Source organism: Psammomys obesus, unplaced genomic scaffold (assembly GCF_907164565.1).
Source record: "Psammomys obesus unplaced genomic scaffold, mPsaObe1.curated_primary_1811, whole genome shotgun sequence".
In the NCBI taxonomy this organism is placed as follows: domain Eukaryota; kingdom Metazoa; phylum Chordata; class Mammalia; order Rodentia; family Muridae; genus Psammomys; species Psammomys obesus.
Window position 1 is genome coordinate 12059184 of NW_026585987.1, and position 26715 is coordinate 12085898.

Genomic DNA, 26715 nt, shown 5'->3' on the forward strand with positions numbered 1-26715 from the left:
GTATACTGTTGAAATCAGCATGTTTGAACCTTGGAATAATAAGTCGATGAACTAGAATGAATATGTAAATCAAAATAATGGTCCACATCTTTAAGAGGCTGTTGCTTTCTTATGATTGGTTCCTGCTTCTCTTCTAATTAAAGATGATGTAAAAGAAACAAAGCAAAATATTCTGCATTCACTTTGCATTTGATCATCTACAGTAAGTTCAATATAAACTTGTCCTAAGTCCAGTTGCATGGCAACTCTCATGTGTTTCTACTAGAATTCTTCATTCAGACTAGTGGAGTTAATTTGCTGTTACTCACTGCAAATGTGTTTTCCATTATTCAAATATTATGTCTTCTGTGGATTGCTGTGCATTCTGAAAGCTTGTGTGCTGCCTCCATGCCATATCTGCTGCCATTGCAGGATCCAAGGACACAGTGGGCTTTTGTCTCCTAACAATCTTTTTTTTTTCTTTTTTGTTTTTGTAAATATCTTTATTATCCACAGAATGAGAAAGTTAAAGTCTTACCTAGACATTTGTGTTTGAGCAGCTTTTATCCTGTTGCACAGACAAAAATTAGTGAAGCCTGGCTTTCACAGATAATGGAGCTGAGAAAAGTGTTAACAAATAGTCATGAGTATTTCAAAAAAAATTGACAGGTATTTGTCTATAATTCTAGATACAGTAAAACTCTATAAGTGGTACTTTTTAAAAGGTTCATCTCAACACCAACTCTGAAATTGTTTAATCATTTTTTTTACTGCTAAGTTAAAATGTGTTGCACAACCTTATGTTTTAATACATTTAGTGATCATTAATAATTTTATAACGGATTGTTAAGTCACTTAGAAAAGATTGGCTCTCTGAATACTACTGATCTATTAAACATTGCAACATATTGCTATAAAGTATTTTTCTTTTTTTTAATTTTATTTTTTTCTTACCAGTTACATTTTATTAACTCTGTATCCCAGCCATGTCCTGATCCCTCATTCCCTCCCAGTCCCTCCCTCCCTCCCTCCCTCATCTCTATGGTGCCCCTTGCCAAGTCCACTGATAGGGGGAACCTCCTCCCCATTCATCCGATCCTGTTTCATCAGGTATCTTCAGGACTGGTTGCAAAGCCCTCCTCTGTGGCCTAACAGGACTGCTCCTCCCTTGGGGGGTGGGGAGGCCAAAGAGCCAGTCATTGAGTTCCTGTTAGAAATAGTCCTTGTTCCCCTCACTATGGGAAACCAATTGGTTGCTGAGCTACCACAGGCTACATCTGAGCAGAGGTTCTAGGTTACATTCCATACATGGTCCTTGGTTGCATGTCAGTCTCAGAAAAGACCCTGTGCCCAGATATCTTTGGTCCTTGTGGAGCTCCTATCCTTTCCTCATCAGACTAACTCCCCTTCTTTCTTATGATTCCCTGTACTCTGCCAAAGGTTTGGTAATGAGTCTTTGCTTTGAAAACACTGCTAGTTAGAGTCTTTCAAATGCGCTCAGTAGACTCCTGTCATATGTTCAATGCGTATCCCATCTGTCTTTCTAAACGAAGATTGATAATCTTACCCCATGTCCGCTCTCTTGATTATCTTTTTTAGGTGTATAGATTTCATTATGTTTATCATATCTTATAGGTACCTTATCTTATATAGGTATCTATATAAGTGAGTATATACCATGTCTGTCTTTCTCCTTCTGGGATATTTCACTCAGGATGATCTTTTCTAGATCTCACCATTTGCCTGCACATTTCATGATTTCCTCCTTTTTGATTGCTGAGTAGTATTCCATTGTGTAAAAATACCACAATTTCTGTACCCATTCCTCCATTGATGGACATCTGGGTTGTTTCCAGGTTCTGGCTATTACAAATAATGCTGCTATAAACATGGTTGAGCAAATATCCCTTTTGTGTACTTGAGCAAACTTTGGGTATATACCTAGCAGTGGTATAGCTGGGTCTTGAGAAAGCACTATTCCTAATTGTCTTAGAAAGCGCCAGATAGATTCCTAATAATCTTTTATATGTCTTAGAATATGCTTTGTCCATTTATACAACCAGCAGGCTTCATTCAGTTTTCTGATCTTCTCATTTAATTGTTATCTTCCAGCTTAAAGTTTAGAGATGAAGGATGGTTATAATTCTCTTCCATCCGTCTCTTCCATTTCTTTCCTTAAAATTGGTATTTTGATCCATGATAGTAATAGTTCATGTTATTATAAACAAAATGTGTTGTATTAATAATTATTACTGATACTAATAGTTATAGTTATGATACTAATAGTTAATGTATTGAAGTATATTCATATACAGAGAAAGGTATTGATTGATGAATAATTTGGCTGGTTATTTTACTAATGTCAAAATTTCTCATTAAAGGAGTTTTTATATGTTATTGCCTCCTTGTTCCCTTTACAGCTCAAATAGCACAGTCTTATTAGGATGTAGGGAAAGCACATACTTTGGAAACTGTACCCTTTATCCTGTTAGTATGGATCATACACACCCACATGTACACACACGCACACACACACACACACACGCACACACATAAATTGGAGGAACTCACTTCCTCTTTCTGGAACTCTGGTAAAATAGTACTTGTATAGCATAGCACCCAAACAGATGTACAAGCTACCATGCTTTCTCCCAGCAGATCTGTCTCCTCATCAGCAGGTTTCCCCTGCCTCTGAGAGGCACTTTGGGGACAATCAAAGTCTCCACCTTCTCTATCAGAGCTAGAAAATCATAGATACCTCCCTGTCCTCAGTGAGAGTAGAACACTGCATGGCTACATTTTACCCTCCTGCCACTACCATTTAGCCTAGATGAATAAATCTAGTGGAAGGCTGGGAGGGAGCCTGGCATTCACACCAAAGTGAATTGATATCTGATCCACCCACGATAGAAATGTAGCAAAGTGAGAAAGGATGATTCTCTGGGACTCTAGAAATACAAATTCAATGAAATCCAAAGCTGAAGGATCCACCTGAAAGTCAAAACAAAAAGAAGTGCTAACCTCTCTGTTGGTCATGCGACTTGTTCTTGGCACTCCAGGAGCCAAGAGGCTCTTGTGGTCTGATCTGGAAAGAGTCACTAACTCACTTTGTCACCTTGGCAGATGGGTAGTACTCCTTGCACTGCAGAGCTCCATCCAGCTGCTGGACAGGATGAAAGCAAGACCTCACTGAAACCAGATGCTGCCTCCCCGAGAAGCTTTCAGCAATAAATAATATCGTATAGACTTTGTTCCTGGCGCAGATGCTGAACTATTATAACCCCCTGTTTTCACTTGCTTCTAAATTTCTGGAAATTTCTTCTTTGGGGCTGGATTTTTCCATGCTTGTCTTCTGCCCAAGACGTTTTTGGAAAGTTTGACCAGTATTTCATTTAGCTGTTTTTCTCTGAGTGATAGAAGAGTAAGTGCAAGGCATTGTTTTTTAAAACATAAAAAGTGATTTAAAATTTTCTTTATATACCTTGCCGGGGGAATAGCTGAGCATCTAGATTTAAACTATTTACAACTAGCAAAAGAATCTGGGGAGTGAAATGGCTCAGCTGTTAAAAGCACTTGCTACTCTTTTAAAGGACCTGAGTTTAGTTCCCAGCACGTAGGTCAGGTAGCTCACAACTTCTCAATCTCTTTGGCTTCCACAGGCACTTAAACACACACACACACACACACACACACACACACACACACACCACATATAAACATATATTATTATGATATGTTAAATAATATTTTAAAAAAAGCTTAGGTCTCAGTATGTTCTTCTCATTCAACAAGACCACACATAAACAGGCAACATATACAAAGATTTCATGTAAGAGTTTCCAATGATTATAAGCATTTTGTAGAGTCTTCACTCATCCCAGTTACCAAGAAGCAACCTGAGCAATCATAATTTGCTTTTATAACCACTTGTTCCGTGCCTGTACGCATGATTTCTAAACAGGTGATGGAGTTACATGCTATCGCTTTGAATAAAATAATTTATTTTGGGTGACCTTCAGAGAACCCTTTGATGTTTGTATTAGACTATGTATCCCTTCATGGCCCTTCTAACATGTTACATGCTTATATAGAGACTTCAGTTATATCTGTTGTCTCAACAGACTAAAAATTCCATAATAGCAGGGCCTGTGTCTCTTTCCCTTACCATTGTACCTGTATTACTCAGCTCAGTACTGAGCACATAGGAACTTGTTGTTGAATAAATAAAATGACTGTAGGATACTAATCTGCCTTTAGCACCATATTGAAATAAATGACATGGCTACTTATGAACTAAGGAAGGTTTTATCTTGGCCCGTGTTTCTAGAGGTTCAAGTCCAAGATCAGATGGCCTCGTTGGTTTAGGCCATTGGCAAAGACAACATGTCAGAGTACACAGCAGCAGTTCATGTCAGAGTAGAGGCTCTGCCCTCATCTCATGCAAAACAGGGAGAAAGGAAAAGACAGAGGTTACAAAATCCTTTTCAAGACCAGTCTGTTATTTATATGGAGACTTCTGATTAGGCTTTGCCATCGAAAGGATTCATGTCATCTCCCCGTATCCCCTCCTTGGGGGCTCAAGGGGCCTTTACATATTGGCCTTTGAGAGAAAGTCATCCAAAATACAATATACTAGTGCAGTTATTCTTATTAGATTTTGTTCATTGCTTTGTCTACCCAGACATGGGTATATTCAATGAGTCTCATTAGGTATCTGTCTATTCATGCCAATCAATGATAGGAATGCTGAGAATGTGTCTTTGTTTCATCAGATCACAGAAATTTTTGAGAACTCATTACTTACTACATCATTAATATACCTGAAATCAAAATATAAGGCAATCAAATGAAAAACATTGTCAGGGATTTTATCGCTTCCTGAGTATCTATTATGTATCTGGTTCTCCGTAAAGTGCTCAGAAGAGATAGAGTAAGATAATTTCACCCAGGAAGCCATTTATATGTTAGCCATGGCAAAAAGACTAAGTCTATGTTATCTGTTGCACAAGGTGGAATATAGAGAATAGCACAAGGCAGAGGGTCAAGAGGTGGAGAGAGATCATTGCACTATAGGATACCTTGTGATTGTGTGCTGAAGATTCTGGAAAAGTTTCATGCCATGGTTAGGTAGTTACTTGTAGTTTCTTTTGTAGCCACAACCTGTTGCCATGTACTCCATGCCTTCAACTTTCAGAAACTTGTCACATCAACTACTACCAGAAAATAAATGGTAATGATGTAAAGCTTTTAGTAATTGTTATTACTAAGTACATAATACCCCAAAATTATTCGATACTTTGGCAAGCATGTGTACTTTAGAGCTCTCAATTTTCTTGCACTGCCTCAAGTTTCAAGAAGATGTTACAGTAGTTTCTAGATGGGTACAATAAACACTCTCCGTTAGAGACTCCCCTTGCTCTGGAGCATGAAGCTACAAGTGCTGAGGCCAGCAAGCTTTTTAGGATTGAATTCTTATTTATTAATTTTTTAATTCTAGGCCTTCCAGTCACCTGCTACTCTGTCCTGCAGGTGTAATTTAGAATTTTGCCTCAAGAATTAAAACTATTCATGCTGTAGATTTTTTTTTCTGAACTGTTAATGTTTTTTATTTTTTCTTCTGCTTTACAGTTTCTCTTGCTAATGATTTTCATCTGCCAAAGGGATTACCTGCTTTAAAAGCAGATCTCTGAAGACACTTTTGGCAGATACTTTTCTTACTGCTTAGGTTGATTTTAATTTAGTTCAGTTTTTTTTTTCTTCCCTTGAAACACACCTATTTAGAAAAGACTAGATGAAATAATCATTTTTTTTTTGTCTTAGACAAAGAGGATACGTCTTGGGCTGAGGAAGTAGTTACATAAAAGAAATGCATGTAAATTGGAACTACATCAGTAACCAGAGCAGTTTTTAGAAATAGTTTGAGGCAAAAGGTTTGGCACACCCATGGATTCTATTAGCTAGCATAAAAATAATTTTAAGAAGCTTATTGTGTTCTCTAAATTTCACATTTCAACCAAACAGAAAAGCTAAAGCCATGTTTGTTTGTTTTTTTCTCTGCTTGACTTTTTGGGTGTTATTAATTTGTAAGCAGGGTTTTATGTTGGAGAACATAGAAGGACTTTTGCTCATAGTCTTCGAGCCAAAATAAACAGTCCATTGTTCAATGGTTTTGTAGCCCACAGGAAAACATTATTATCATTATTTTATTAAATGGATACAGATTACCCAGTTTGTAGGAAAAGGCCAGTGGTTAGTTGAGACACTCAGTGTAGAGGCGGTAATAAATGTTGGCTGCCAAATTTCCATCAAGAAAAAATCACATATCACAGAATTTTTCATTTATTATGTAAGAAATTTATGCATGTTAGTACATAACAGCATAAATGTCACAGATATTCTCTATTTTCTGTGTTCTGTTAAAATACTCTCTTTCTGTTGATGATTAAAAGGGACCATATAGGATATAGGCATATTCAGTTTTAATAGATTTATTTTTCTATCATTTTATTAAACATTTCTCAGCCATGTTGAAATCAACATATTTTTAGCCAAAAGGTGAATAACTTCTGCTTACATTCACCTTTCATCTTTTTTCCTTTTATTGAAACCAGATTATTTTATCACATAATATGTCCTGATTATGGTTTCCCTCCCTCTACTCCTCCCCTACCCAAATGTACCTCTGTCTATCTCTCACTAGAAAAGAATGTGATTCTAAGAAAAAATAATAACACATAAAAAATAATAACACATAATAAAAATAAAACAAAAACTATCACATCAGAACTGGACAAGATAAACAAATATTTTTCAGATTTTGGTGTCATTAATCAAAAGGCCCCTCTTAAAATTTCCAGTTTGTCCTGAAACAGGAATTACATTCTAATTATCACTGATCCCTGATAGGAGGAGTTGATACCATTAAGGGTGATGATTGACAACTTTGTTTTTTCTTACAAAATAATCACACTACCAGTTTAGTTCAAGAAAAGCAATGAGTATAACTCAGAATGACGACTATGGTTTCTTGTCTATCTGCCCATGTCACCACTTTGCTCTAAAGTAGAAACAGCATCTGAGCATAAACAAATTTATTAAAAAAGTTGTTACCTTTGCAAAGAGAAAAAGTAACCGGAATCATAAGATTTTTCTAGGGAATTGATGAAACTCTTGTGTAATGGTGAACATTGTTCTTATTCACACTCATAGTGTTCCAGTTTTGCACAACCTGAACACATTCAGCAATGGATTGTTGGTATTAACTAAGGCACCCATTCTCAGTTTTTGCTTACCTCTTCCAATGAGAAGAATAGCTACATAAAGGGATTATAAGTAAACAATTGAAATGAATCTGGAAAACATTTGTAAAGGATAATTGGGAATGCTCATATAAATGTATAGTTATTTTGGAATAATAAGAGAAGTTAAAATTTTAAAGTCACTGATTCTCCTTCCAAGAAATCTTGGCAAGCACATCTAAATGGATTCTCAATAGTTATCACTTATTAATAGCAGAAAAAAAAAACTTCTCATGGATTTCCTTCAAATAGTCTCTGCACTCATTGAAGATAGTGACTTTTTGGCTTGTTTTTATATAGGAACTCAGGTATTCACAGGTCTATGACATTGATTTTGAATCGCTATGTTCGTTACAGCAATTTTGCCTTGTGATCTCTTCTGTTGTTAATATATTATTATTTTATGTTCACCAAAGAATTCAGTTTTGTTGGAGCAGAAGAAAAAAGAAGGGTGTTTGGTAAATGGAGGCATATGGAAAATTATTAGATAAGACTTTCAGAACACAGTAAATAGTTGTCAGTTATTCTAAGCGAGATGGGATGCCAGTATGAGCATGTTAAACCAAGGCATGGCATGTTCTTTCATTAGTGAGATCAATTTACCTATTGTCAGATCCAGATAAGAAATGTGAAGATTATATAAAGATTTGAATGGGTTTAAGAAACTGAACAAAAAGAAAATAAAGACAGAAAATATAATTGTTTTTCAAAAGTTTTTTTAATTTTTTTTAGATTTATTTTTATTACAATTTATTCACTGTATCCCAGCTGTATCTCTGTCCCTTGTCCCCTCCCACTCCTGCCTCCCTCCATCTTCTCCTCTAGTGCCCCTCTCCCAGTCCACTGATAAGGGAGATCCTCCTCCCCTTCTTGCTGACCCTAGTCTATCAGTTCTCCTCAGGACTGGCTGCATTTTCTTCCTCTGTGGCCCTTGCCCCCTACCCCTGCCCCCTCGGGGTAAGGCTGGCTTTTTGATCAAAAGGCTTTTTTAAAAAAAACTTTTTATTGATTCATTGTGAATTTCACATCATGCACCCAAACCCCACTCATCTCCGCATTCCTCTATATCAGCCTTCAGATCTTGCAACCTCCCAACCCACAGAAAACAAAAAAAAAAAATAAAGTAAAAACAACAAAAAAGATTAAAAAAAAAAAAAACCTAAAAAAACAACTCACTGTGAAAGCTCTGGTGGATCAGTGTGCTCTTTTGCCCAAACAGCTTTACTTGCAAATATTCATTGCAATGAGTCATTGGTGTGGTTCAAGGCCTCTGGCTTCTGCTACTCTATCAATACTGGATCCTTGCTAGGACTCCATGGAGATCCTGCAGCTCTGGTTCTGCAGGGTTGGCCCCTTCATGTGCTCCAGCAGTTAATAAATGGGGTAGATGTTGGGGTGGGCCAACTCAAAGCCTGGTGGGCCTGGGTGACTTTGTTGTTTAGCGTGCCAGTTCTCCTGCACCTATGTCAACAGGGTCAGCTTTCCTGCTTTGCCCAGGTGGGATACAGGGTCTGCTCTCCTGGATGCTGCAGCTGGTGAGGGGCAGGGCCCAGTTTTGTGCAGCCCTTGAATATTGAGATGGCTCCAGGAGGCCACTCAACCCAGGAATATTACCTGGCCTTTGGTGGTAACATGAGCCACGGACATGAATATAGACCCCTGCTGCTGCACAGGCATGGACTCAGACATGGTCCTTAATGGTAGCATGGGACTTCACCCTCACATCAGGTGGCAGTACAGGCTACTCACATCAGGCTGATCCTCACCACCCTCAAGTCTACAGTCCCACCTCTCTTCATAGTGCACATACTGTTCCCTTCTCTTTTTCTCCCATCTCTCCACTACATACTTGCTTATCAAAGTAGTGCCTCTGGTGTCTTTCAGCCTTCCAATACACGGCCATGGGTGTGTCTCTCTCAAAATGTTTTTATTTCAAGGGAAATAGAGAAATAAGCCAATAACTGCACTGGCAATTGTTGGAATAGTTGGGAGAGAGAGTTGTTTTGTCTTATTTGGTGTTTTTTTTTTTAAAGAGAAATTTTTAATATGCAGATAGCTCTGATAAGGAACATTTTAAATACTCTTGAGGCAGTAAGCTGTCAGTCTACTTAGTGTTTAGTGATAGTTTAGTTGGATATCAAATTCAAACTATTAGTTGATTATTTCTCTAACATTTTAAAAGTTTTATTTACAATCTAGTACCTGTTGTTGCTAAAGAAAAATCCTGTACTATATCCCTCTGAACTCCCTCTTATATGAAGTTCTTTCTTAAGATTTTCTAAATTCTAATGCCATGTGGTACTCTTCATTGATCAATGTAGGCTTTTAATATATAGACTGAATTTCTTCTTTACCTTTACAAAATTATCATCTATAACCTTTTCTATTTCTTCATGGTAGAAATAAATCCTTTCTTTCTGGGACTTTTATGAGAAGCATGTTGGAGGTTATCAACCTGCATTCCATTAAAGGTAATTGCTCATTCAAATGTTTCACAGATATTATCCTCATTTTAAAATATAAAATAAACCTATAATTGCAGTTTTTGGCACAAAGAAGAAGTTCAAAAGATAAGCTTCCAGTGTCACATTGCCCAGCAGTTCTGGAACTGGTTATATTTTAAAGTCATTTTGAAGGTTAATATTTTTTATTGGGTAGCTCGTTTTGAAAAAAAAAGAAAAATATAAAAACCTAAAGTATGCTGACATCAGTTTGAAAAAATTCAGCTGATTAAAATGTTCTCTCCAGAAGCTCATGGCTGCAATTTTATTTGAAGCAGAAGGTCTTAGTTTACCCTGCTCATGTTATCTCAGAGTACACTGCTTTATGCTCAAGTGGTTTGTAGGGAGCTGGTACAAAAACCTAGAAGGGGACATCTCAGCCTCACATTCTATATGCTCTCTTTCTTATGCTTTTGATCTAAATATTTTTAACTTTTATTAATTACACTTTATTCATTTTATATCCCCCATAAGCCCCTCCCTCAACCCCTCCCGGTCCCACCCTCCCCCCTTTCTGCATGCATGCCCCTCCCCAAGTCCACTGATAGGGGTGGTTCTCCTCTCCTTATTTCTGATCTTAGTCTATCAGTTCTCATCAGAAGTGGCTGCATTGTCAGGGTTCTAGGTTATCTCCACAGATAGTCCTTGGTTGGAGTATGAGTCTCTGGGAAGTTCCCTGTGTTCAAATTATCTTGTTCTGTTGCTCTCCTTGTGGATTTCCTGTCCTCTCCAGCTCTTACTATTTCCCACTTCTTACATAAAATTCCATTCACTCTGCCCGTCAGTTGGCCATCAGGCTCAGCATCTGCTTTGACACTCTGCACGGCAGAGGCTTTCAGAGGCCCTCTGTGGCAGGTTCCTAGGTTGTTTCCTGTTTTCTCCTTCTGATGTCCATCCTCTTTGCCTTTCAGGATGGGGATTGAGCATTTTAGTTAGGGTCCTTTCTTTTGCTTAGTTTATTTAGATGCACAGATTTTAGTAGGTTTATCCTATTTTGTATGCTTATATGAGTGAGTATATACCATGTGTGTCTTTTTGCTTCTGGGACAACTCACTCAGGATGATCCTTTCCAGGTCCCACCATTTACCTGCAAATTTCATGATTTCCTTATTTTTCATTGCTGAGTAATACTCCATTGTATAGATGTACCACAGTTTCTGCATCCATTCTTCAGTTGAGGGGCATCTGGGTTGTTTCCAGCTTCTGGCTATTACAAATAAAGCTGCTACAAACATGGTTGAGCAAATGTCCCTTTTGTACTTGAGCCTCTTTTGGATATATGCCTAGGAGTGGTATGGCTGGATCTTGAGGACTAAATATTTTTTTTTAATTGATGAAAACCCTAGTAGCTTGAGACTTAACATTTTGGTATGGGACAGAATATTATCTATTTTCTTTATTAGATCAAAGTCATATACTTATCTAACAAGGACATTGCCTCTAGAAAGCCTAATAATTTCCACCAATAAGTCATGTCATTGATAATGAAAAGGCTTGACTTAATGGGGGGGGGGGGGAAACAACTACCAACAAGTTCTAAATATTCCAAATATATCTGGCTTTAACACGTTAATGAGATTTATCACTCTCCTGAAAAAAGAGAAATTACTCTTGAAGATTTATAAAAAGGCAGATGCAAACATCATACATTTAGGTGCATTGTCTTTCTAAGAGTGTTTGGGCAACATTTTAAATTATATGTTATCCCCACATCTTTTCACTCATTCCACCTCATAGGGTGGAATCTGAAAAGTAAGAATGAAAAGATCCTCCTTCAATGGTAAATTAGGAAGATTTCAATCTGCAGAGTAACCCTCATTACTCAGGATCACACAGCATCCAATCAAGTGGGAGAAGAAAAGGGCTTGCTCATCTCCCAAAAGTACATGACACTTCTACTCAAGGCTTGATAGCTGGGATATTGTCATATGACCACACTTAACTACAAAGTTGTCTGTGAAGTGTCTTTTGTTAGGTGCTACTGTTAATTCAAAGTAGAGGTTGTAGATAAGACTGGCAATTAGTAACTTAGAGCATGTCACAGATTGTTGTACTAACCCTATAAATAAAGTCAGGTTGTAGTTTTTAGTAACTCTGTCGTGTGTGTGTGTGTGTGTGTGTGTGTGTGTGTGTGTTTGTGTGTTTGTGTGTGTGTGTGTGTAAGCATAAATTGGGGAGAGTTAGGAAAGCATTCTTCAAGTCTAAAAGTTTAAATTAGAATGGTGGCTAGATTTAGCCAGAGAAAGCCTGTAGATGAGAGGTAGCCTTCTGATATGTAATGTGAACTCTGGAGGCAGGTGTTTATGGGTACTGAGTTTTGTTTTAGAAATGTGTATTACAGGTATCCACCCATGCTGTCAGTCTCTGTGTGTCAAAAACATGATTTAAAAAAAAATTAACCACAGAAGAATCACTGAAATCCTTAATGCTAGTCATTGTTAACTATTCAAATGAATGCTCTTTTTGAAGCTGTCTTATCCTAGAGGGGTTTGAATGTATCACATGTCACAGAATGCTTCACTTCATACATATTTTGCAAAGCTAGCTACTCAAAAAGGTTTGGTAACAAGCACATTAATTCTGTCAACAGCCATGGATCACAAATGTCTTCTTGTAGTAATAATATGGATAGGACTATTGCTCACACAGTGGAATATTCATACCACAGTCATCTGTATGAAGTTATTCTGTCCACACGTGATGAGAACCAAGACTTTGCTCACCGTGATCAGACCTGGGAAGTCTCCTTTTTGCATTTTGTGTTGCTGATGTACGTAATTCACTAAATACGGGATATTGTTTTCAGTTCTCTTGACTCGTTATCTTTTTTTTTTTTTTTAAATCAGGGAGAGCTCAATGATAAGGTAATTAAAAACTATCCACCAAACAAAGCATGGTGGAGCACATCTGTAATCAAAGCACACAGCAATTAGAGGATGAAGCAAGAGGATAAAGGGTTCAAGGTCATCCTGGTTACATAAGAAGAGGGCCTCTGAAAGGTCCTGCCCTGCAGACTATCAAAGCAGATGTTGAGATTTATGGCAAAACTTTGGGCAGAGTGCAGAGAATCTTATGACAGAAGTGGGAAATAATAGTAAGCTCTGGAGAGGACAGGAGGTCAAAGACAGCAACAGAACCAAAAAATTTGAGTCTCAGGGGTCTTTCGTGAGACTTATACTCCAACCAAGTACTATGCATAGATAACCTAGAACCCCTGCACAAATGTAGCCCAGGGCAGTTCAGTGTCCAAGTGGGTTCCATAGTAATAGGAACAGGGACTGCTTCTGACATGAACTGATTGGCCTGCTCTTTGATCACCTGCCCCTGAGGGGGGAACAGCCTTACCAGGCCACAGAGGAAGGCAATGTAGCCATTCCTGATGAGACCAAACAGACTAGGAACAGAAGGAAGAAAAAGAAACCCTCCCCTACCAGTGGACTTGGGTAGGGGAGTATGTGGAGAAGCCAAAACCATTCAATGGAAACAAGAGAGCATCTTCAACAAATGGTGCTGGTCCAACTGGATGTCTACATGCAGAAAAATGAAAATAGATCCATATTTATCACCCTGCACAAAACTAAAGTCCAAGTGGATCAAAGACCTCAACATAAAACCAGATACTCTAAATCAGTTGGAAAAAAAAGTGGGGAACAGCCTAGAACTCATTGGCACAGAAGACAACTTTCTGGACATAACACCAACAGCACAGGCTCTAAGAGCAACAATCAATAAATGGGACCTCATGAAACTGAAAAGCTTCTGTAAGGCAAAAGACACTGTTTTCAGAACAAAATGACAGCCTACAGACTGGGAAAGGATCTTCACCAACCCTATATCTGACAGAGGGCTGATATACAGCTTATACAAAGAACTAAAGAAGTTAAAAAGCAATAAATCAAGTAGTCCAATTAAAAAATGGGGTATGGAGCTAAACAGAATTCTCTGTAGAGGAATATAGAATGGCAGAGAAACACTTAAAGAAATGCTCAATGCCATCAGGGAGATGCAAATCAAAACGACCCTGAGATTTCACCTTACACCCATCAGAATGGCTAAAATCAATAACTCTAGTGACAACACATGCTGGAGAGTTTGTGGAGAAAGGGGAATCCTTCTCCATTGCTGGTGGGAATGTAAACTGGTACAACCACTTTGGAAGTCAATCTGGCGCTTTCTCAGACAATTAGGAATAGTGCTTCCTCAAGACCCAGCTATACCACTTCTAGGCATATACCCAAAATTTGCTCAAGTACACAACAAGGACATTTGCTCAACCATGTTTGTAGCAGCTTTATTTGTAATAGCCAGAACCTGGAAACAACCCAGATGTCCCTCAATGGAGAAATGGATACAGAAATTGTGGTATTTTTACACAATGAAATATTACTCAGCAATCAAAAATAAGAAAATCATGAAATTTGCAGGCAAATGGTGGGATCTAGAAAAGATTATTCTGAGTGAGGTATCCCTAAAGGAGAAAGACACACATGGTATATACTCACTCATATAGTCCTATAAGATATGATAAACATAATGTAATCTATTCACCTAAAGAAGATAAACAAGAAAGAGGACCCGGGGTAAGATGATCAATCCTCACTTAGAAAGACAAATGGGAGGTGCATTGGACATAGGAGAAAACAAGTAACAGGACTGGAGCCTACTGCAGAGGGCCCCTGAGAGACTCTACCTAGCAGTGTATCAAAGCAGATATTAAGACTCATAACCAAACCTTCAACAGAGTGCAGGGAAACATATGAAAGAAGGGGGAGTTAGTATGATGGGAAAAGGATAGGCGCTCCATAGGGACCAAATATATCTAGGCACAGGGGTCTTTTCTGAGACTAACACTCAACCAAGGACCATGTATGGATATAACCTAGAACCTCTGCGTGATGAAGCCTGTGGTAGCTCAGTAACCAACTGGTTTCCCATAGTAAGGGGAACAGGTATTATTTTTGACAGGAACTCAATGACAGGCTCTTTGACCTCCTCACCCCCCAAGGGAGGAGCAGTCCTGCTAGGCCACAGAGAAGGACTTTATAGCCAGTTCTGAAGATACCTGATAAAACAGGATCAGGTGAAAGGGGAGGCGGTCCTCCTCAATAAGTGGACTTGGAAAGGGGCAGGGAGGAAATAAGGGAGGGAGGGAGGGAGAATTTGGGAGGGAATGAGGGAGCAGATACAGCTGGGATACAGAGTTAATAAAATGTAACTAATAATAAAAAAATAAAATAAAATATAATTAAAAATAAAAAAGAAACCCTTTTTCAAAAAAAGTCCTCAAAACAAACAAACAAAAACACAGCATCCAAGTGCATATCTCTTCCTTTGATGGTCATTAACATTGGTAGACGGAGATGAAGAAAGAAACAATACATAGGATACACTGAAGTTGTTATTGTTAAAAGACACTGTTACAACAAATAGTAAAATGTCTACAATAAAATGAAATATGCTAGGATTTTCAATGCAAAGTGGCATTTCTAAATTTGATTTTGCATTTATTTCTTCATTTAAAAGAATACTCGTGCTGGAGAGATGGCTCAGTGGTTAAGAGCATGGTCTGCTGTTATAAAGGACCCAGGTTCAATTCCCAGCAACCACATGGCAGCTCACAACTGTCTGTAACTCCAGTTCCAAGGGATCTGACACCTTCACTCCAATGTACATAAAAAAAATTAAAAAAATTAAAAAAATATTTAAAAAAAAAGAATACTCAATGTACTGCACTCTGAGTCCTCAGGTAACTTAAATTTGGTACCAGTGGACTTCTGTTCTTGTTCTTCTTAGAGGTGTCACAGGACTGGATTAAAATTACCTAATTATTGTAGTCCATATATCTAGATGAAAAGCATGGTCTGCCTTGAGTTCTAATGTTCAGATCTCTTCTTAAATGATCGCATGTCCTCAGGTAGACTCCAGGTCAGGTTGTCCTTCACTTCAGCTGGAAGCACCCAAAAATGTTCTGGGCAAAGGGCGACAGCTGCATTAGATGGAGCAACCATCTGGCACAACTGATATACCTTTCTGGCACCAGGTGTGTCCAAGAGAGTAGAGAGACTATTAATTTATGGGGACTTTTTTCCAGAGATTTACATACCCAAGCAGCAACTCCTAGAAGCTACAGACCAAGGCTAACCAATTAACGACCACTCACATGAGCGAACTTCTACTTTCAAACCTAGCTTTCTTTACCAGATGTCAACTGAGTATGTGTTTTGAGATCTTCTTACAAAGGTAAATGGAGAAGAAAATTGAAAAGTTTCTTGATATAAATTTCTGAAATAAATTGTAAGAATATCTAGCCTTGATATCTGAAATATCTACAGGACTATTGGTTTGTATCCCTGTGTGGTTAACTTTGATTAAATGTTTCTAAAGTCAGGTCAGGCCTCTGCCACTCCCCCTACTTGCTTTTGCATTTTTTAAATTAAGTTTCTTACCTAGTTAAGCTTGTAGTTTTTTGCCGTTGGTTTTTAAAAATAAGTTTCTGACTTGGCTAAGCTTGTATTTTTTGTTGTTGTTATTCCACCTTAATTATTTCTCTTTTATCTAGATTTCTCTGTATCCTTCTTCCCTCTAAGTCTACAAGTAATTCTTTTCCAAGTGCTGGCAAGTGGTGGAAAGTGGTTGACTGCTTGCTCCTTTCATCACTAAAATGTAATTCAGGCTTCTAAGCTCTATTCACTGGAGGAAGGAGTAGTTTCCTGGGCATTAATCCATTTATGGAGCTGGTTCAATTTGAGAGATTAAACTTTGCATCTGGAAATACTTCAAAGTCTTAATTCTGTTCCATGTTTCCCATTTCTGCATTGAATTTACAGTGATAAAAATACCTGAAAGATTTTGTATGTTTAATTTACACTGTCCTTTTTTTCTGAAGTCTAAGGGAAGGTCATTATTTTGTGGGAAAGGGAAACTCAGACCTTGTCCTTCTATGGTTCTAGACATAGCTCTTTGCCGATTAAGTCTGATGCCTTTGGTTTCTCCCGGTCTGGTTAGTTAAAAATCACCTTTCTTTGCCTGCTGTGGTAGAAACTTTCTTTTTCTGATCTCCTTATGAGGCATCCAGATAAACACTCAACAAAAGAACATGTTCCTGCCACCTTCAAACACCTTTGAAAATACTGTCCTGAGGTCTTTGTGTACTCTGACAATGATTCTCCTGTGTACTGTGCTAAAGAGTAGAAAGGGACCCGAAGAGGATATTCTATATAGAGAAGAGAAAAATCACTGACTGGAAAGAATTTGGTCAAGGCTTCTATGACATAAAGAAGAAAATCACCTGACTACATGATAATAGGAAGGCATTCCCGCTAAGAGGATTCTAATCAAAAAAGACATTGCTATGGAAAGGATAGAAAAGATAGGTGAGGTTGGAAGAGGTAGAAGGCAAAGGACCTAAACATATAGAGCTGGCTTTGTGGACAGAGGAAAGAGGAAGTTTGCAAAAAATAGAAAATGCGGGGAATAGAGTGGCCAGATCATATCACAAAGAGCTGGATGTATCTTTCTGAGAGTTTATTATTCATACTATAGGAATACAGATATGCTATAAGAGAAAAGCAATGTTTTTTTTTTTCTTATAAGGATAATAGGATTTTTTCCAAGGTTCTAACAGGATTATTTCATCTAGATGTTGGTTGGAAACAAACATTTCTCTTTGATTCATCTAGAGCCTTGCACACTTTAAAGATGGTGTATATACAGCAAGCCAGTTGAGGCAAGACAGATGGGTATCACCATGTGTCCATATCGTTATGATTTGTTTATGCCTAATGCCTAACCGTACATTACAATATTGGTAAATATGAGCCTGGGAATGAATGAGTCTGAATATCCTCTGAAATGCTTCTTGAAAGCAAAATGGCAGGCTAAAGGTAACATAAAATAGGTGACCCAGGTGCTTGCCTAACCAAGCTGTAGCCACCCTCAGGGTCTTATAACTTATTTTCACTACTCTGGACTTCATAGATTGAGCTTAACCTAAAATGGTGCCTAGGGCCCCATCCCTCTTCCAGGTTCTGTACTTGATTCTGCCTCCCCAGAAGTTTTATTGGGCTCCATCATGAGTTACCTTGACCACTATGATAGACAGAAATTAGAAAAGCTCTTTATCACCAAACAAGTTGCATCCTAAGAAATCTAACTTAGTAGCATGGCTAACGGTTTTCATGGGAAAAAAATTCATGATTCATGCTGAACTAGAGAGAACTGAATGACCATAAGGCATGAAAAACAGTTGCACCTGTGTCTGCATTGGGAAATTCTTGGTTACAGGTCAGAGAACTTTTATTCCAGGAAGTTTCAGGAGACAACTCTATTTCAGGTAGGAGTGATTTTAGATATCTATGTCATCCAATTATACTATTTCCCAGTGAATGGAATGTCTCTCTTTGGTTCTTTACCATTAGGGAATCCAATTATGTGAACAACTTACTGAAGATTTCTTGGAGAGTTGCTTTTGTATTTAAATACAACATTTTTAACCAGTAACCCCATTATAAGTGGTTGAAATGTAAAAATTCCATTCAGATCACGGTAATTTGAAAGGAAGAGGAATTATTTATTTCTGTTGTACAAGATGCAGAACTACAAATTTCAATTCATGGTATTTCAGAGGGAAAAAGGCATTTCAACTGTCTAGTTCTTGTACTTTTTTGGTGAATGGACGGTGTGTGAATAGTGGTGCGGCACAGTTTGGCTCAACCTGTTGCTTTCGGTGCTTCTCCATTGCCCATCTGATTTAAAAGAAACACAGCCAGGTCATTTAATTATAATTTCCTGAGTTTCACTGTGGTGGGCTTTCAGAAAGTAAACATAAATATCCTTGGAATTAAATGGTTCCTTCAGCAGGATGAGAAAGAAATTCTCTGAGCTGAGATTTGCATGCTGTGCCACCAAGATGAACTGACCAGCACAGGCTATTTACTTATCTTACTCATGATAGGTTTCAACCTTGGTTTTGATTTACTTTCCTACTGATGAATTCCAGTTCTTAATTGCCTAGATTGACCTTGAATTAAGATGAAAAGCAAGGCCAACAAACTCATGAACACAACATCTTCCAGACTTTCTCTTTTCTCCTCAGATAATCTCATGTAGATTTACATGTTCAAAAAATAAATTATGTTAGGTGGTCCAAAGGTAGTCAGACACCTGGCCTGATTTACACACGCCAAAGTCAAGAGGAAAGACCATTGCTCCTGAATAAAATATCTTTTTTTGTTTTTCATTTCTCACTGCACTATGAAAAAAGTTCTGTTTCAATTGACTATTGTATTAATTTTTAAAAAGTGAACTTGGGAAAATAAGATAAAACTCAGAAGATGACTTGTTGAGTCTAGAGTTGAAATATAGCGTAATTGATGAGCTTAAGGTGTAAGAAAACATTGCAGCGGTCTGCATCGAGACATTCTACTTTCCAGGTCAAAGTCTTTTTATCCCAGGAAATTGCAGGAGACAAAACCATAGATTATTTACTATCTGATTTGTTTGCATTATCTCATAACAACTGTCAGTACACATTACTGCTAAAGTCTCTTTTGAATCCAGATTTCTGCATATAGAAAATATTGAATCATTTATTGTCTTCTTGATCTAGGAAGTCAGCCTAAGGCTCAGTTAAAGACTTTTAGAGCTTGTCTTCATTTTCAATTGCTTCTGTAACAAATTACCACAAATTTTAGTGGCTTAAAACATCAGCTCATTACTTCACAGTTGTGTAGATGTCTAGGACCACTGTGGCCCAGTTGAGGTCTCTGCTTAAAGTTCACAGGGATGAAATCAGAGTATCCTAAGTACAGCGTTACTCTCTGGAAGCACCTTCCAAGCTCATTAGAGTTGTTGGCTAGTTTCAGGTCCTTGCTGCTGTGAGAGCATACTTTAGTTTCCTTTCTGGTAGGCAGAAGCCAGTTTGTGCTGTCAGTGGCTGCTTGGACTGTCCCTCAAGCTCTTCTTCTACCAAAGGCAAATGAAATCCTCTCAAATTCTTAATTTCTCTGCCTTCTTTCTCATTTCAGTGACTGACTTCCTCGTCTGCTTTCATAGGTTCCTGCAATAGGATATTCTCCTTTTGTTAAGATCAGTTGATTGATCATCTTAGCTACACCTGAGAAGTCTCTTGATGGCAGTACCTAAATCAGCCAACATTTAATGGAATTGTTAGGATATGTTGGAGGGATCTCATCAGCATTTGGCCTGCCCAGTTCATCAATGACATTTTGAAACATTGCCTGAGTGATTTCATCTCTACGTGTGTATTTCTTATTTTGCTACTTCATAGAATAATAATTTTGGCTCCTTATTTCATAGTTACTATTTCAACCATTTGACATGGAAGAATGTTGGAAAAGTCCACTTATGAGCTGGGCGTGAAGGCAAATGATGTAAGATCTAGGGCAGCTTTTTCTGGCTATATAGCAAGCTCTAGGACAGTCTGGGATGCATGAAACCTTGTGTCTGAAAACTAAACAGAAAGAAAAGAAAGGAGAGAAAGACAAACTCCCATGTGATGTGGCCATTTCACTCCTAGGCATATATTCTGAGAACCCTATACCCTTTATAAAGATATTTCCATATCCATGTTTATTACTGTTCTATCTATGATAGTAAGGAAGTGGAACCAACTTAAATGTCTACCTATGGTGAGTGACTAATAAAATGTGACACATACACAAAAATGGAGTCTTATTCAGCTGTGAGAAGGATGGAAGCATGAAACCTGTAAGAAAGCAGACGGGCTTGAAGAACATGATTTCAAGTGCGGTGTTATTCCTCATATGCGAATCCTAGGCTATAATGTATATATTTATGCATGTAAAAACTGTATGGTTATAACATAAAAGTTAAGAAAGAGACCAAGAGAGGCTTAAATTAGGTGATGGGACAGACAGCAGGAAAAGGACATAGAAGTCATGAAAGAGGAAATAAAGCTACTTTTTTGTTGTGGATTATATTGTTATTGGTTTGGTCTCCTTGGTACTTTAGTTTTGACTACATTGGAGTTTCTTCTTTTTCTTTCTTTCTTGTTTTCTTTCTTTCTTCCTTTCGGTGGTGAATAAGCAATCAGAAACATAATTGATAGATAGTGAAGGTATAAAATCCTAAGCAAAGCTCCACTGATTCTGAGTAAAAAGTGAAAGACATACATGATCTGAAGAGGTTCTGAGCAGCCTTTGTTTCTGTACAGAAGTCTACTGAAATGCAAAGAGCCAAAGACTGGCAAGTGTTTGAGCAGTTGCCTTAATCTATTTATGTGGTGTTTTTACTTGTGAGTTGACCAGAATGCAGTGATGTGATTGAAAAACGAGTTATTTTATTAAAATCAATATTACTCAGTTATTTTCTTTTTCAATATGACCATAAGAAGGTTTAAAATGATACATCTGACTTGCATTTTTGTTAGACCAGTGGTTCTTAACCTTCCAAGTGCTGCGACCCTTTAATACAGTCTCCCCATGTTGTTGTGAACGCCAACCATAAAATTATTTCATTGCTACTTCATAACTCTGATTTTGCTCTGCTCTGAATAGTAACATAAATATCTGATAGGCAGGGTATGTGATAGGTGACCCTCAAAGGGGTCGTGAATCACAGGCTGAGAACTGCTGTGTTAAACTGGTCTAAAGCGCACTTGTTATTGCAGCCATTAACAATGCAATTGCCTAAGTGCAATTGCCTGTAATCTTGAAGAGTTAAGTGATTAGTATGTGGTAAACTCCTTAGAGATGAGACATGACATTGATTTGCCTGACTATCTTTCTGGCAGCCAGTCAGTCTGGCCAAAATAGCTCCTTTCTATTTTTATGTATAGCCTTAAAGGAGGCAGGGTGATGACCCCATGTCATCTAGTGAGCACATAGCAGTGTGCTTCAGCAGGGTGCTCAAAAGCACACCAGGTGTTCTTTGAGGCTCTAAGGCAAAGAGATGACAAATATGTTCCTTGAATAAGCTGCTACATAAACATTTATGGATTATCCTGATAGCATCAATGTGGCAGCATTTATGTTATTGCCACCCTTGACAGCCCTGTGCACAGGAAATATTATGTCTACCTTGCTCTAGAATTCCAGTCACAAATTCATTCTCTCTATTCTTACTCTTCCTAGTTTTAACCTTATTCACTGATACAATCGTGGTTTTTGTGTGTGTAGTTTACTGACTGAGAAGTAGACAAATCAAAGTCAGGCTTTAGAAACACCAAGAGTGCCTCTGGATCCTGCATAGACCTAACCTAGCTTTGTGAGTTTTGGAGAATCTCTTAGTCTTTATATTCCTCTAAACTTTCATTTTCTTCTTTGCTATGTGAGGTTTACATTTACAGTGTCTGTGAAGACTGAATGAAATAGTAAGATGCCTGGTGTACTTCTAGAATGAGCAAATAACAATGCTACTTATTTTGGATGAAAGAGTGATTGATGCACACAGCTTCTGTCCCTCCTGTGATAAGTGGGAAAAGAAAGAGATAAAGAGCCCAGTAATGTCAGGACATGGGTGAGCCTTGATAAATGATAATGATTACACTTGTCACAAAATCATGGCCTGGTACTTGGGGAAGGTAATCAAGTTCCCATGGTTGATGACCATTACAAGTCACCTACCACTTTAAGTCTTCATACTAAGTAAAATCGAGTAAAGGCTGGATTTGAACCCAGATTTCTCTGCCTTGAGAGCACAGTCATTTAACTACTTACCTCACCTTCTCTGTAAATGAAGATCAAGGTGAGGGGACTGTGATAATGTCTGTAGACCTGTATGTATCTCTGGGTGATTATTAACTAAACAGGATCTGCTGACAGAGGATCAGATATCATTAAGTGAAATCAAATGTCCAGGGTTCATGCTGAAGCCCTCTAACCTGTTTTGTTCAAGTCAGCAGATTCCTCAATCTTAGTACCTGATATTTTACATAAAGCTAGCCAGAACCATCACTCTCCTTGCCAGTGATGGGCTGGATCCAGCTTCAACTGGCTTCATATTGGTAGCCTAAAATCAGCTTTGGCAGAGGTATTTACACCGCAGAGGCTGGCCAAAGCAGATCACGGTCCTTTTGTAATTCCAAAGAGACAGTAAGGAGACACCTGCCAGTGCACAGCAAAGCAGACACACTGGATAGTTACACTTATTGAAGTAAAAGCGATGCTTACTCCAAGAAACCACCGCAAAACTTGAGGCAAATGTCATCACACTGAAGGCTCCAAAGACTTCCGTGAATGTTGGGTCCCCATTGTTCTATATTTGCAAGGACCTCTGAAAACATGCTCCTAATGTTTATTTTACTAAAAATTGCTTTTAAATTGCTTATTGTTTTGCTACAAAATGTGTGCCAATACTGTAACATGAGCATAAACGAGCTTAATGTTTTAATATAAACACAAACATACGCAGTATAAAATGCAAGACTAGTGTTGCCAAATAGAAAGCTATTGCATGCCACATATTTTAAATTTTTAACTAATCACATTTGAAAAATAAGAAATGAATGTTAATTATAGCATTATATTTTAGATAACCCAATGGTTTAAATTAGGAATTTAGCCTGCAGTCAGTATAATTATTAAGATACTCTGTATCTATTTTTTATCAAGTTTTCAAGATCTATTTATAGTTGATACTTAACATATCTTAACTTAGCTGTTAAATTTTATGACCTTAATTTAGATCATAAAACATACAGCTAGAAAAGTATATTCACCTTCCAACCTTTCTCAAGTACACGTAAGTGCTTAATTAAAACAGTCAGTTGTGACTAACCAAAGTAGAAAATTATTTTATTCTTCAGTTACATTGACCGCATTTCAAACACTCAGTAACCACTGGTAATGTAAGCTGATCAGCTCTAACATAAACAGCATAGGTTTGTTTGCTGGTAGAAAAAAGAGGCACTCTTTATCCCAGAGCCTCTTTCACTTAATACCTCACAGTGTACACAACTAAGGTTCCTACCTTGGAATCCCACTGGATTCCAGAGAAAAGAGCAATCTCAAAAGAGTTCCAGCCTTATTCTAAAGAGCGATGTTTCAGACCCCATCAGGAGACACATCTAAGGGTGTTCTCATGCATTATAATGAAGATGAGAAATCCCATTCGCCGCTTGGCTTCGTAACGGAGTGAACTACATTACTCATGTTTGGGTAATAAGCAGGGTTGGGTTTAGGGTTAGGACTAGGGTTAATGTTAGAGTTAGATAAACCTGCTTTGTTGCCAGTCATGTAAAGCTAACTGCAATACACACTTGATAGTGGTGCTGAAAACTAATGCCACAGGTTCATGTATGCGTTTAGCACTTTGCTTTCTACCATTGCTTTAGGGCACATAACTACTTGTGAAAACAGAAAGGACCATTTGGTTATTGTATTTTGGTTGCATCATTGTCTCTTGCATTTATTTTAATCTTCTGTTGCTAGTTTACCATGACTTAGGCTATGCCACATGCATATATGTGAATATATTATTGTATATATTTTATTTATATTTATAAATATATACAGGTGAATATATCCACCAGATATATATATGTATATATAATATATATAATGTATATAACATATAATATATATAACATAAATATGTGTGTTTATATGTATATTATATATGTGTTTATATATATGTATAACATATACTATATATGTGTGTTTGTGTGTGTGTATGTGTCACCATCATGTAGCCTTGGTATATAGTAGGCTATACTATCTAGATTAGTCTAAGTAATCTCTACCATGTACAAATGACAAAACCACCTAACAATGTTTTTTTCAGAATATGCCCTCAATGATAAGCAACACACAACTTTTGCTATATTTTTAAATGTCTGGGGCTGGGAGATGGCTCAGTAAATAAAACACTCACCATGCAAGCTTAATGGCCTGTATTAGATCCCTAGAACTGCCCTAAAGAAGGAAACTGACTCCACAAAATTATCCTGACCTTCAGACATGTACTGTGGCTTGTATATGTGCATGTGAATGCACACACACACATGCACACACACACACACACACATGCACATACACATAAAATAATATTTTAATTAAAAACAAAACTCTGTAAACTTTTCCTTCCTTTACTAATGGGAGAAAAATAAATTGGCTTAATGCATTTATATCTGACCAGTTTTTAAATGATCCCCAGTGGGGGGAAAAAGTACTAACATAAACTCTAAATAAATGGTGCTTGGTGCTAACTAGAAAAGGTGATTAGAGACATCTATTTGGATTAGCATTTTTCTGTGCTGAGTTAATTCAGTTTTGTAACATTTCATTAGTAACACACATCAACACTGGGGAACATATATTTATTAAGTGGTTTACTGAAAGACTTTGCTGTGCACCATAAACAATTCCATTCCAACTGGACTTTTAAAATCAACTCATATATATATATATATGTAAAATTAGCAAAATGAGAATTTGATGGAGCCTAATGTATCTGGCTAATCCAGTTGCCATCGTGGTGTTGCTCCTGACTTTCTTGAGAAGACTCCAGCCCCAACTCTGTTCTCAACTCCTCCCACATATCAATATGCTAGCAGCACACTTGAAGGAAGTCATTGTCCAGGCTCCTTCAAAATATTCAACAAAAGTTGGAGGATATGGATGGTTTGGGGTGGTGTTTCATTTTGTTTCTGCCAAATTATAAAACAAGCTTCAGGAAAAAGTTTTCCCTGTGTCTTTAATACACGTTTTAACATTACTTTTAACAAAGAGAGCTAATTTTCACAAAATAGTCTAGTCTACATGTTAAATTGATCCAAAAGCAATACTTATCTCTGTACAACTCTCACATTTATTGATGGCTTCTTTGCTTTTAGTCATTCTTGTACCTTGAACTTCACACTAAACAAGTCTCACATTTCTGGAAGCCTTGTGACTTTGTCGTTCACTAAGTAGCCCAAACAATAAAGATGAGACCTTATCTTCCCACTAAGCAACTCGGATTCCAGCATCCTGATTTCTGCCTGCAATTCTGCCTTTTTTGTCATGTGTTCAATCAGTCATTTATCATAGATGTGTCTTCCCTCATCTTCTCCTGTATCCAGTTATCGGCAGATCTTTTCAGTATACCTTAATGTGGTTAAATTAAGAAAACACCACAAATGACTTTATCTTAAGGAAAACCCAATTTTTGCACATGTTATCTACAGCAAAACCTGATTTACATAATTGAAAATGCTGCCTTAGTCCTGTTCTACCTTGCTAACTCAGTTTTACCTATGAATCTGAGCAATGAGCTCTATTCACTAATCTTAGAATATTAACTAAGCACCCTCAGAATCCATCCCTACATTGGATCGATGGCATTCAGCTTTGGTCTGTACAAGTTTACCATAGCTTGTCTTATTTTCTTCACACATCAGGATCTTATCTATCATTTAGTTCTAACTTTAAGCCCCTCCACTCAATAGATTATTTCATTTTCCTACTTTAACTTTCTATTTAGGTATTTAAATAAGTGGAATTTTTTTTCTCAGTCTCAAGTATTGCCTAGATTTTATATCCAAGAAAAATGGTTTGGATAACTTTTGCATTATTTCCTGTAGTACCTTGCACAATGTCAGAAGCCACTAATCATTCCAGAAATACTTTTTTTCATTTTCATTTAAAATAATGTATACTTTTTTTTGTTTGTTTGGAGTTGGTTATAATACGTTGGAGAGAAATGTTATATCTCACTTTTATCTTTTCTTTTGTGTCTGTGTACTATGTCACAACCACAATAGGATCATAATATTATAGGCCCAATTGTATAACATTCTTTGCTGGGCAGTCTACAGAATATACCAGCTGGATTATTCTAGCTTTAAACTGGTTCTCCCTGGAGGTAGGAGAAAAAGCAGGTAAAATGCCTCAGGCATTGAGAGTGGAAATGGTGTGAGTTCCATTATGTAATAATAATAATAATAATAATAATAATAATAATAATAATAATAATA

General features: G+C 37.5%; 1 protein-coding gene across 3 annotated transcripts in view; it reads left to right on the top strand.

The window, feature by feature from the left end:
- Ghr (growth hormone receptor) overlaps positions 1 to 26715 on the top strand; it is a 264150-nt gene that overhangs the window by 85738 nt on the left and 151697 nt on the right. The window contains exon 1 of one of the 3 annotated variants that reach the window (XM_055601047.1): positions 9708 to 9748. The exons of the other annotated variants lie outside the window; for them this stretch is intronic. Within the exon in view, the coding sequence (XP_055457022.1) occupies positions 9715 to 9748 (34 nt within the window). The 5' untranslated portion in view covers positions 9708 to 9714. Of the gene's footprint in view, positions 1 to 9707; positions 9749 to 26715 lie in introns of those variants that run through there. 3 annotated transcript variants of the gene reach the window in all.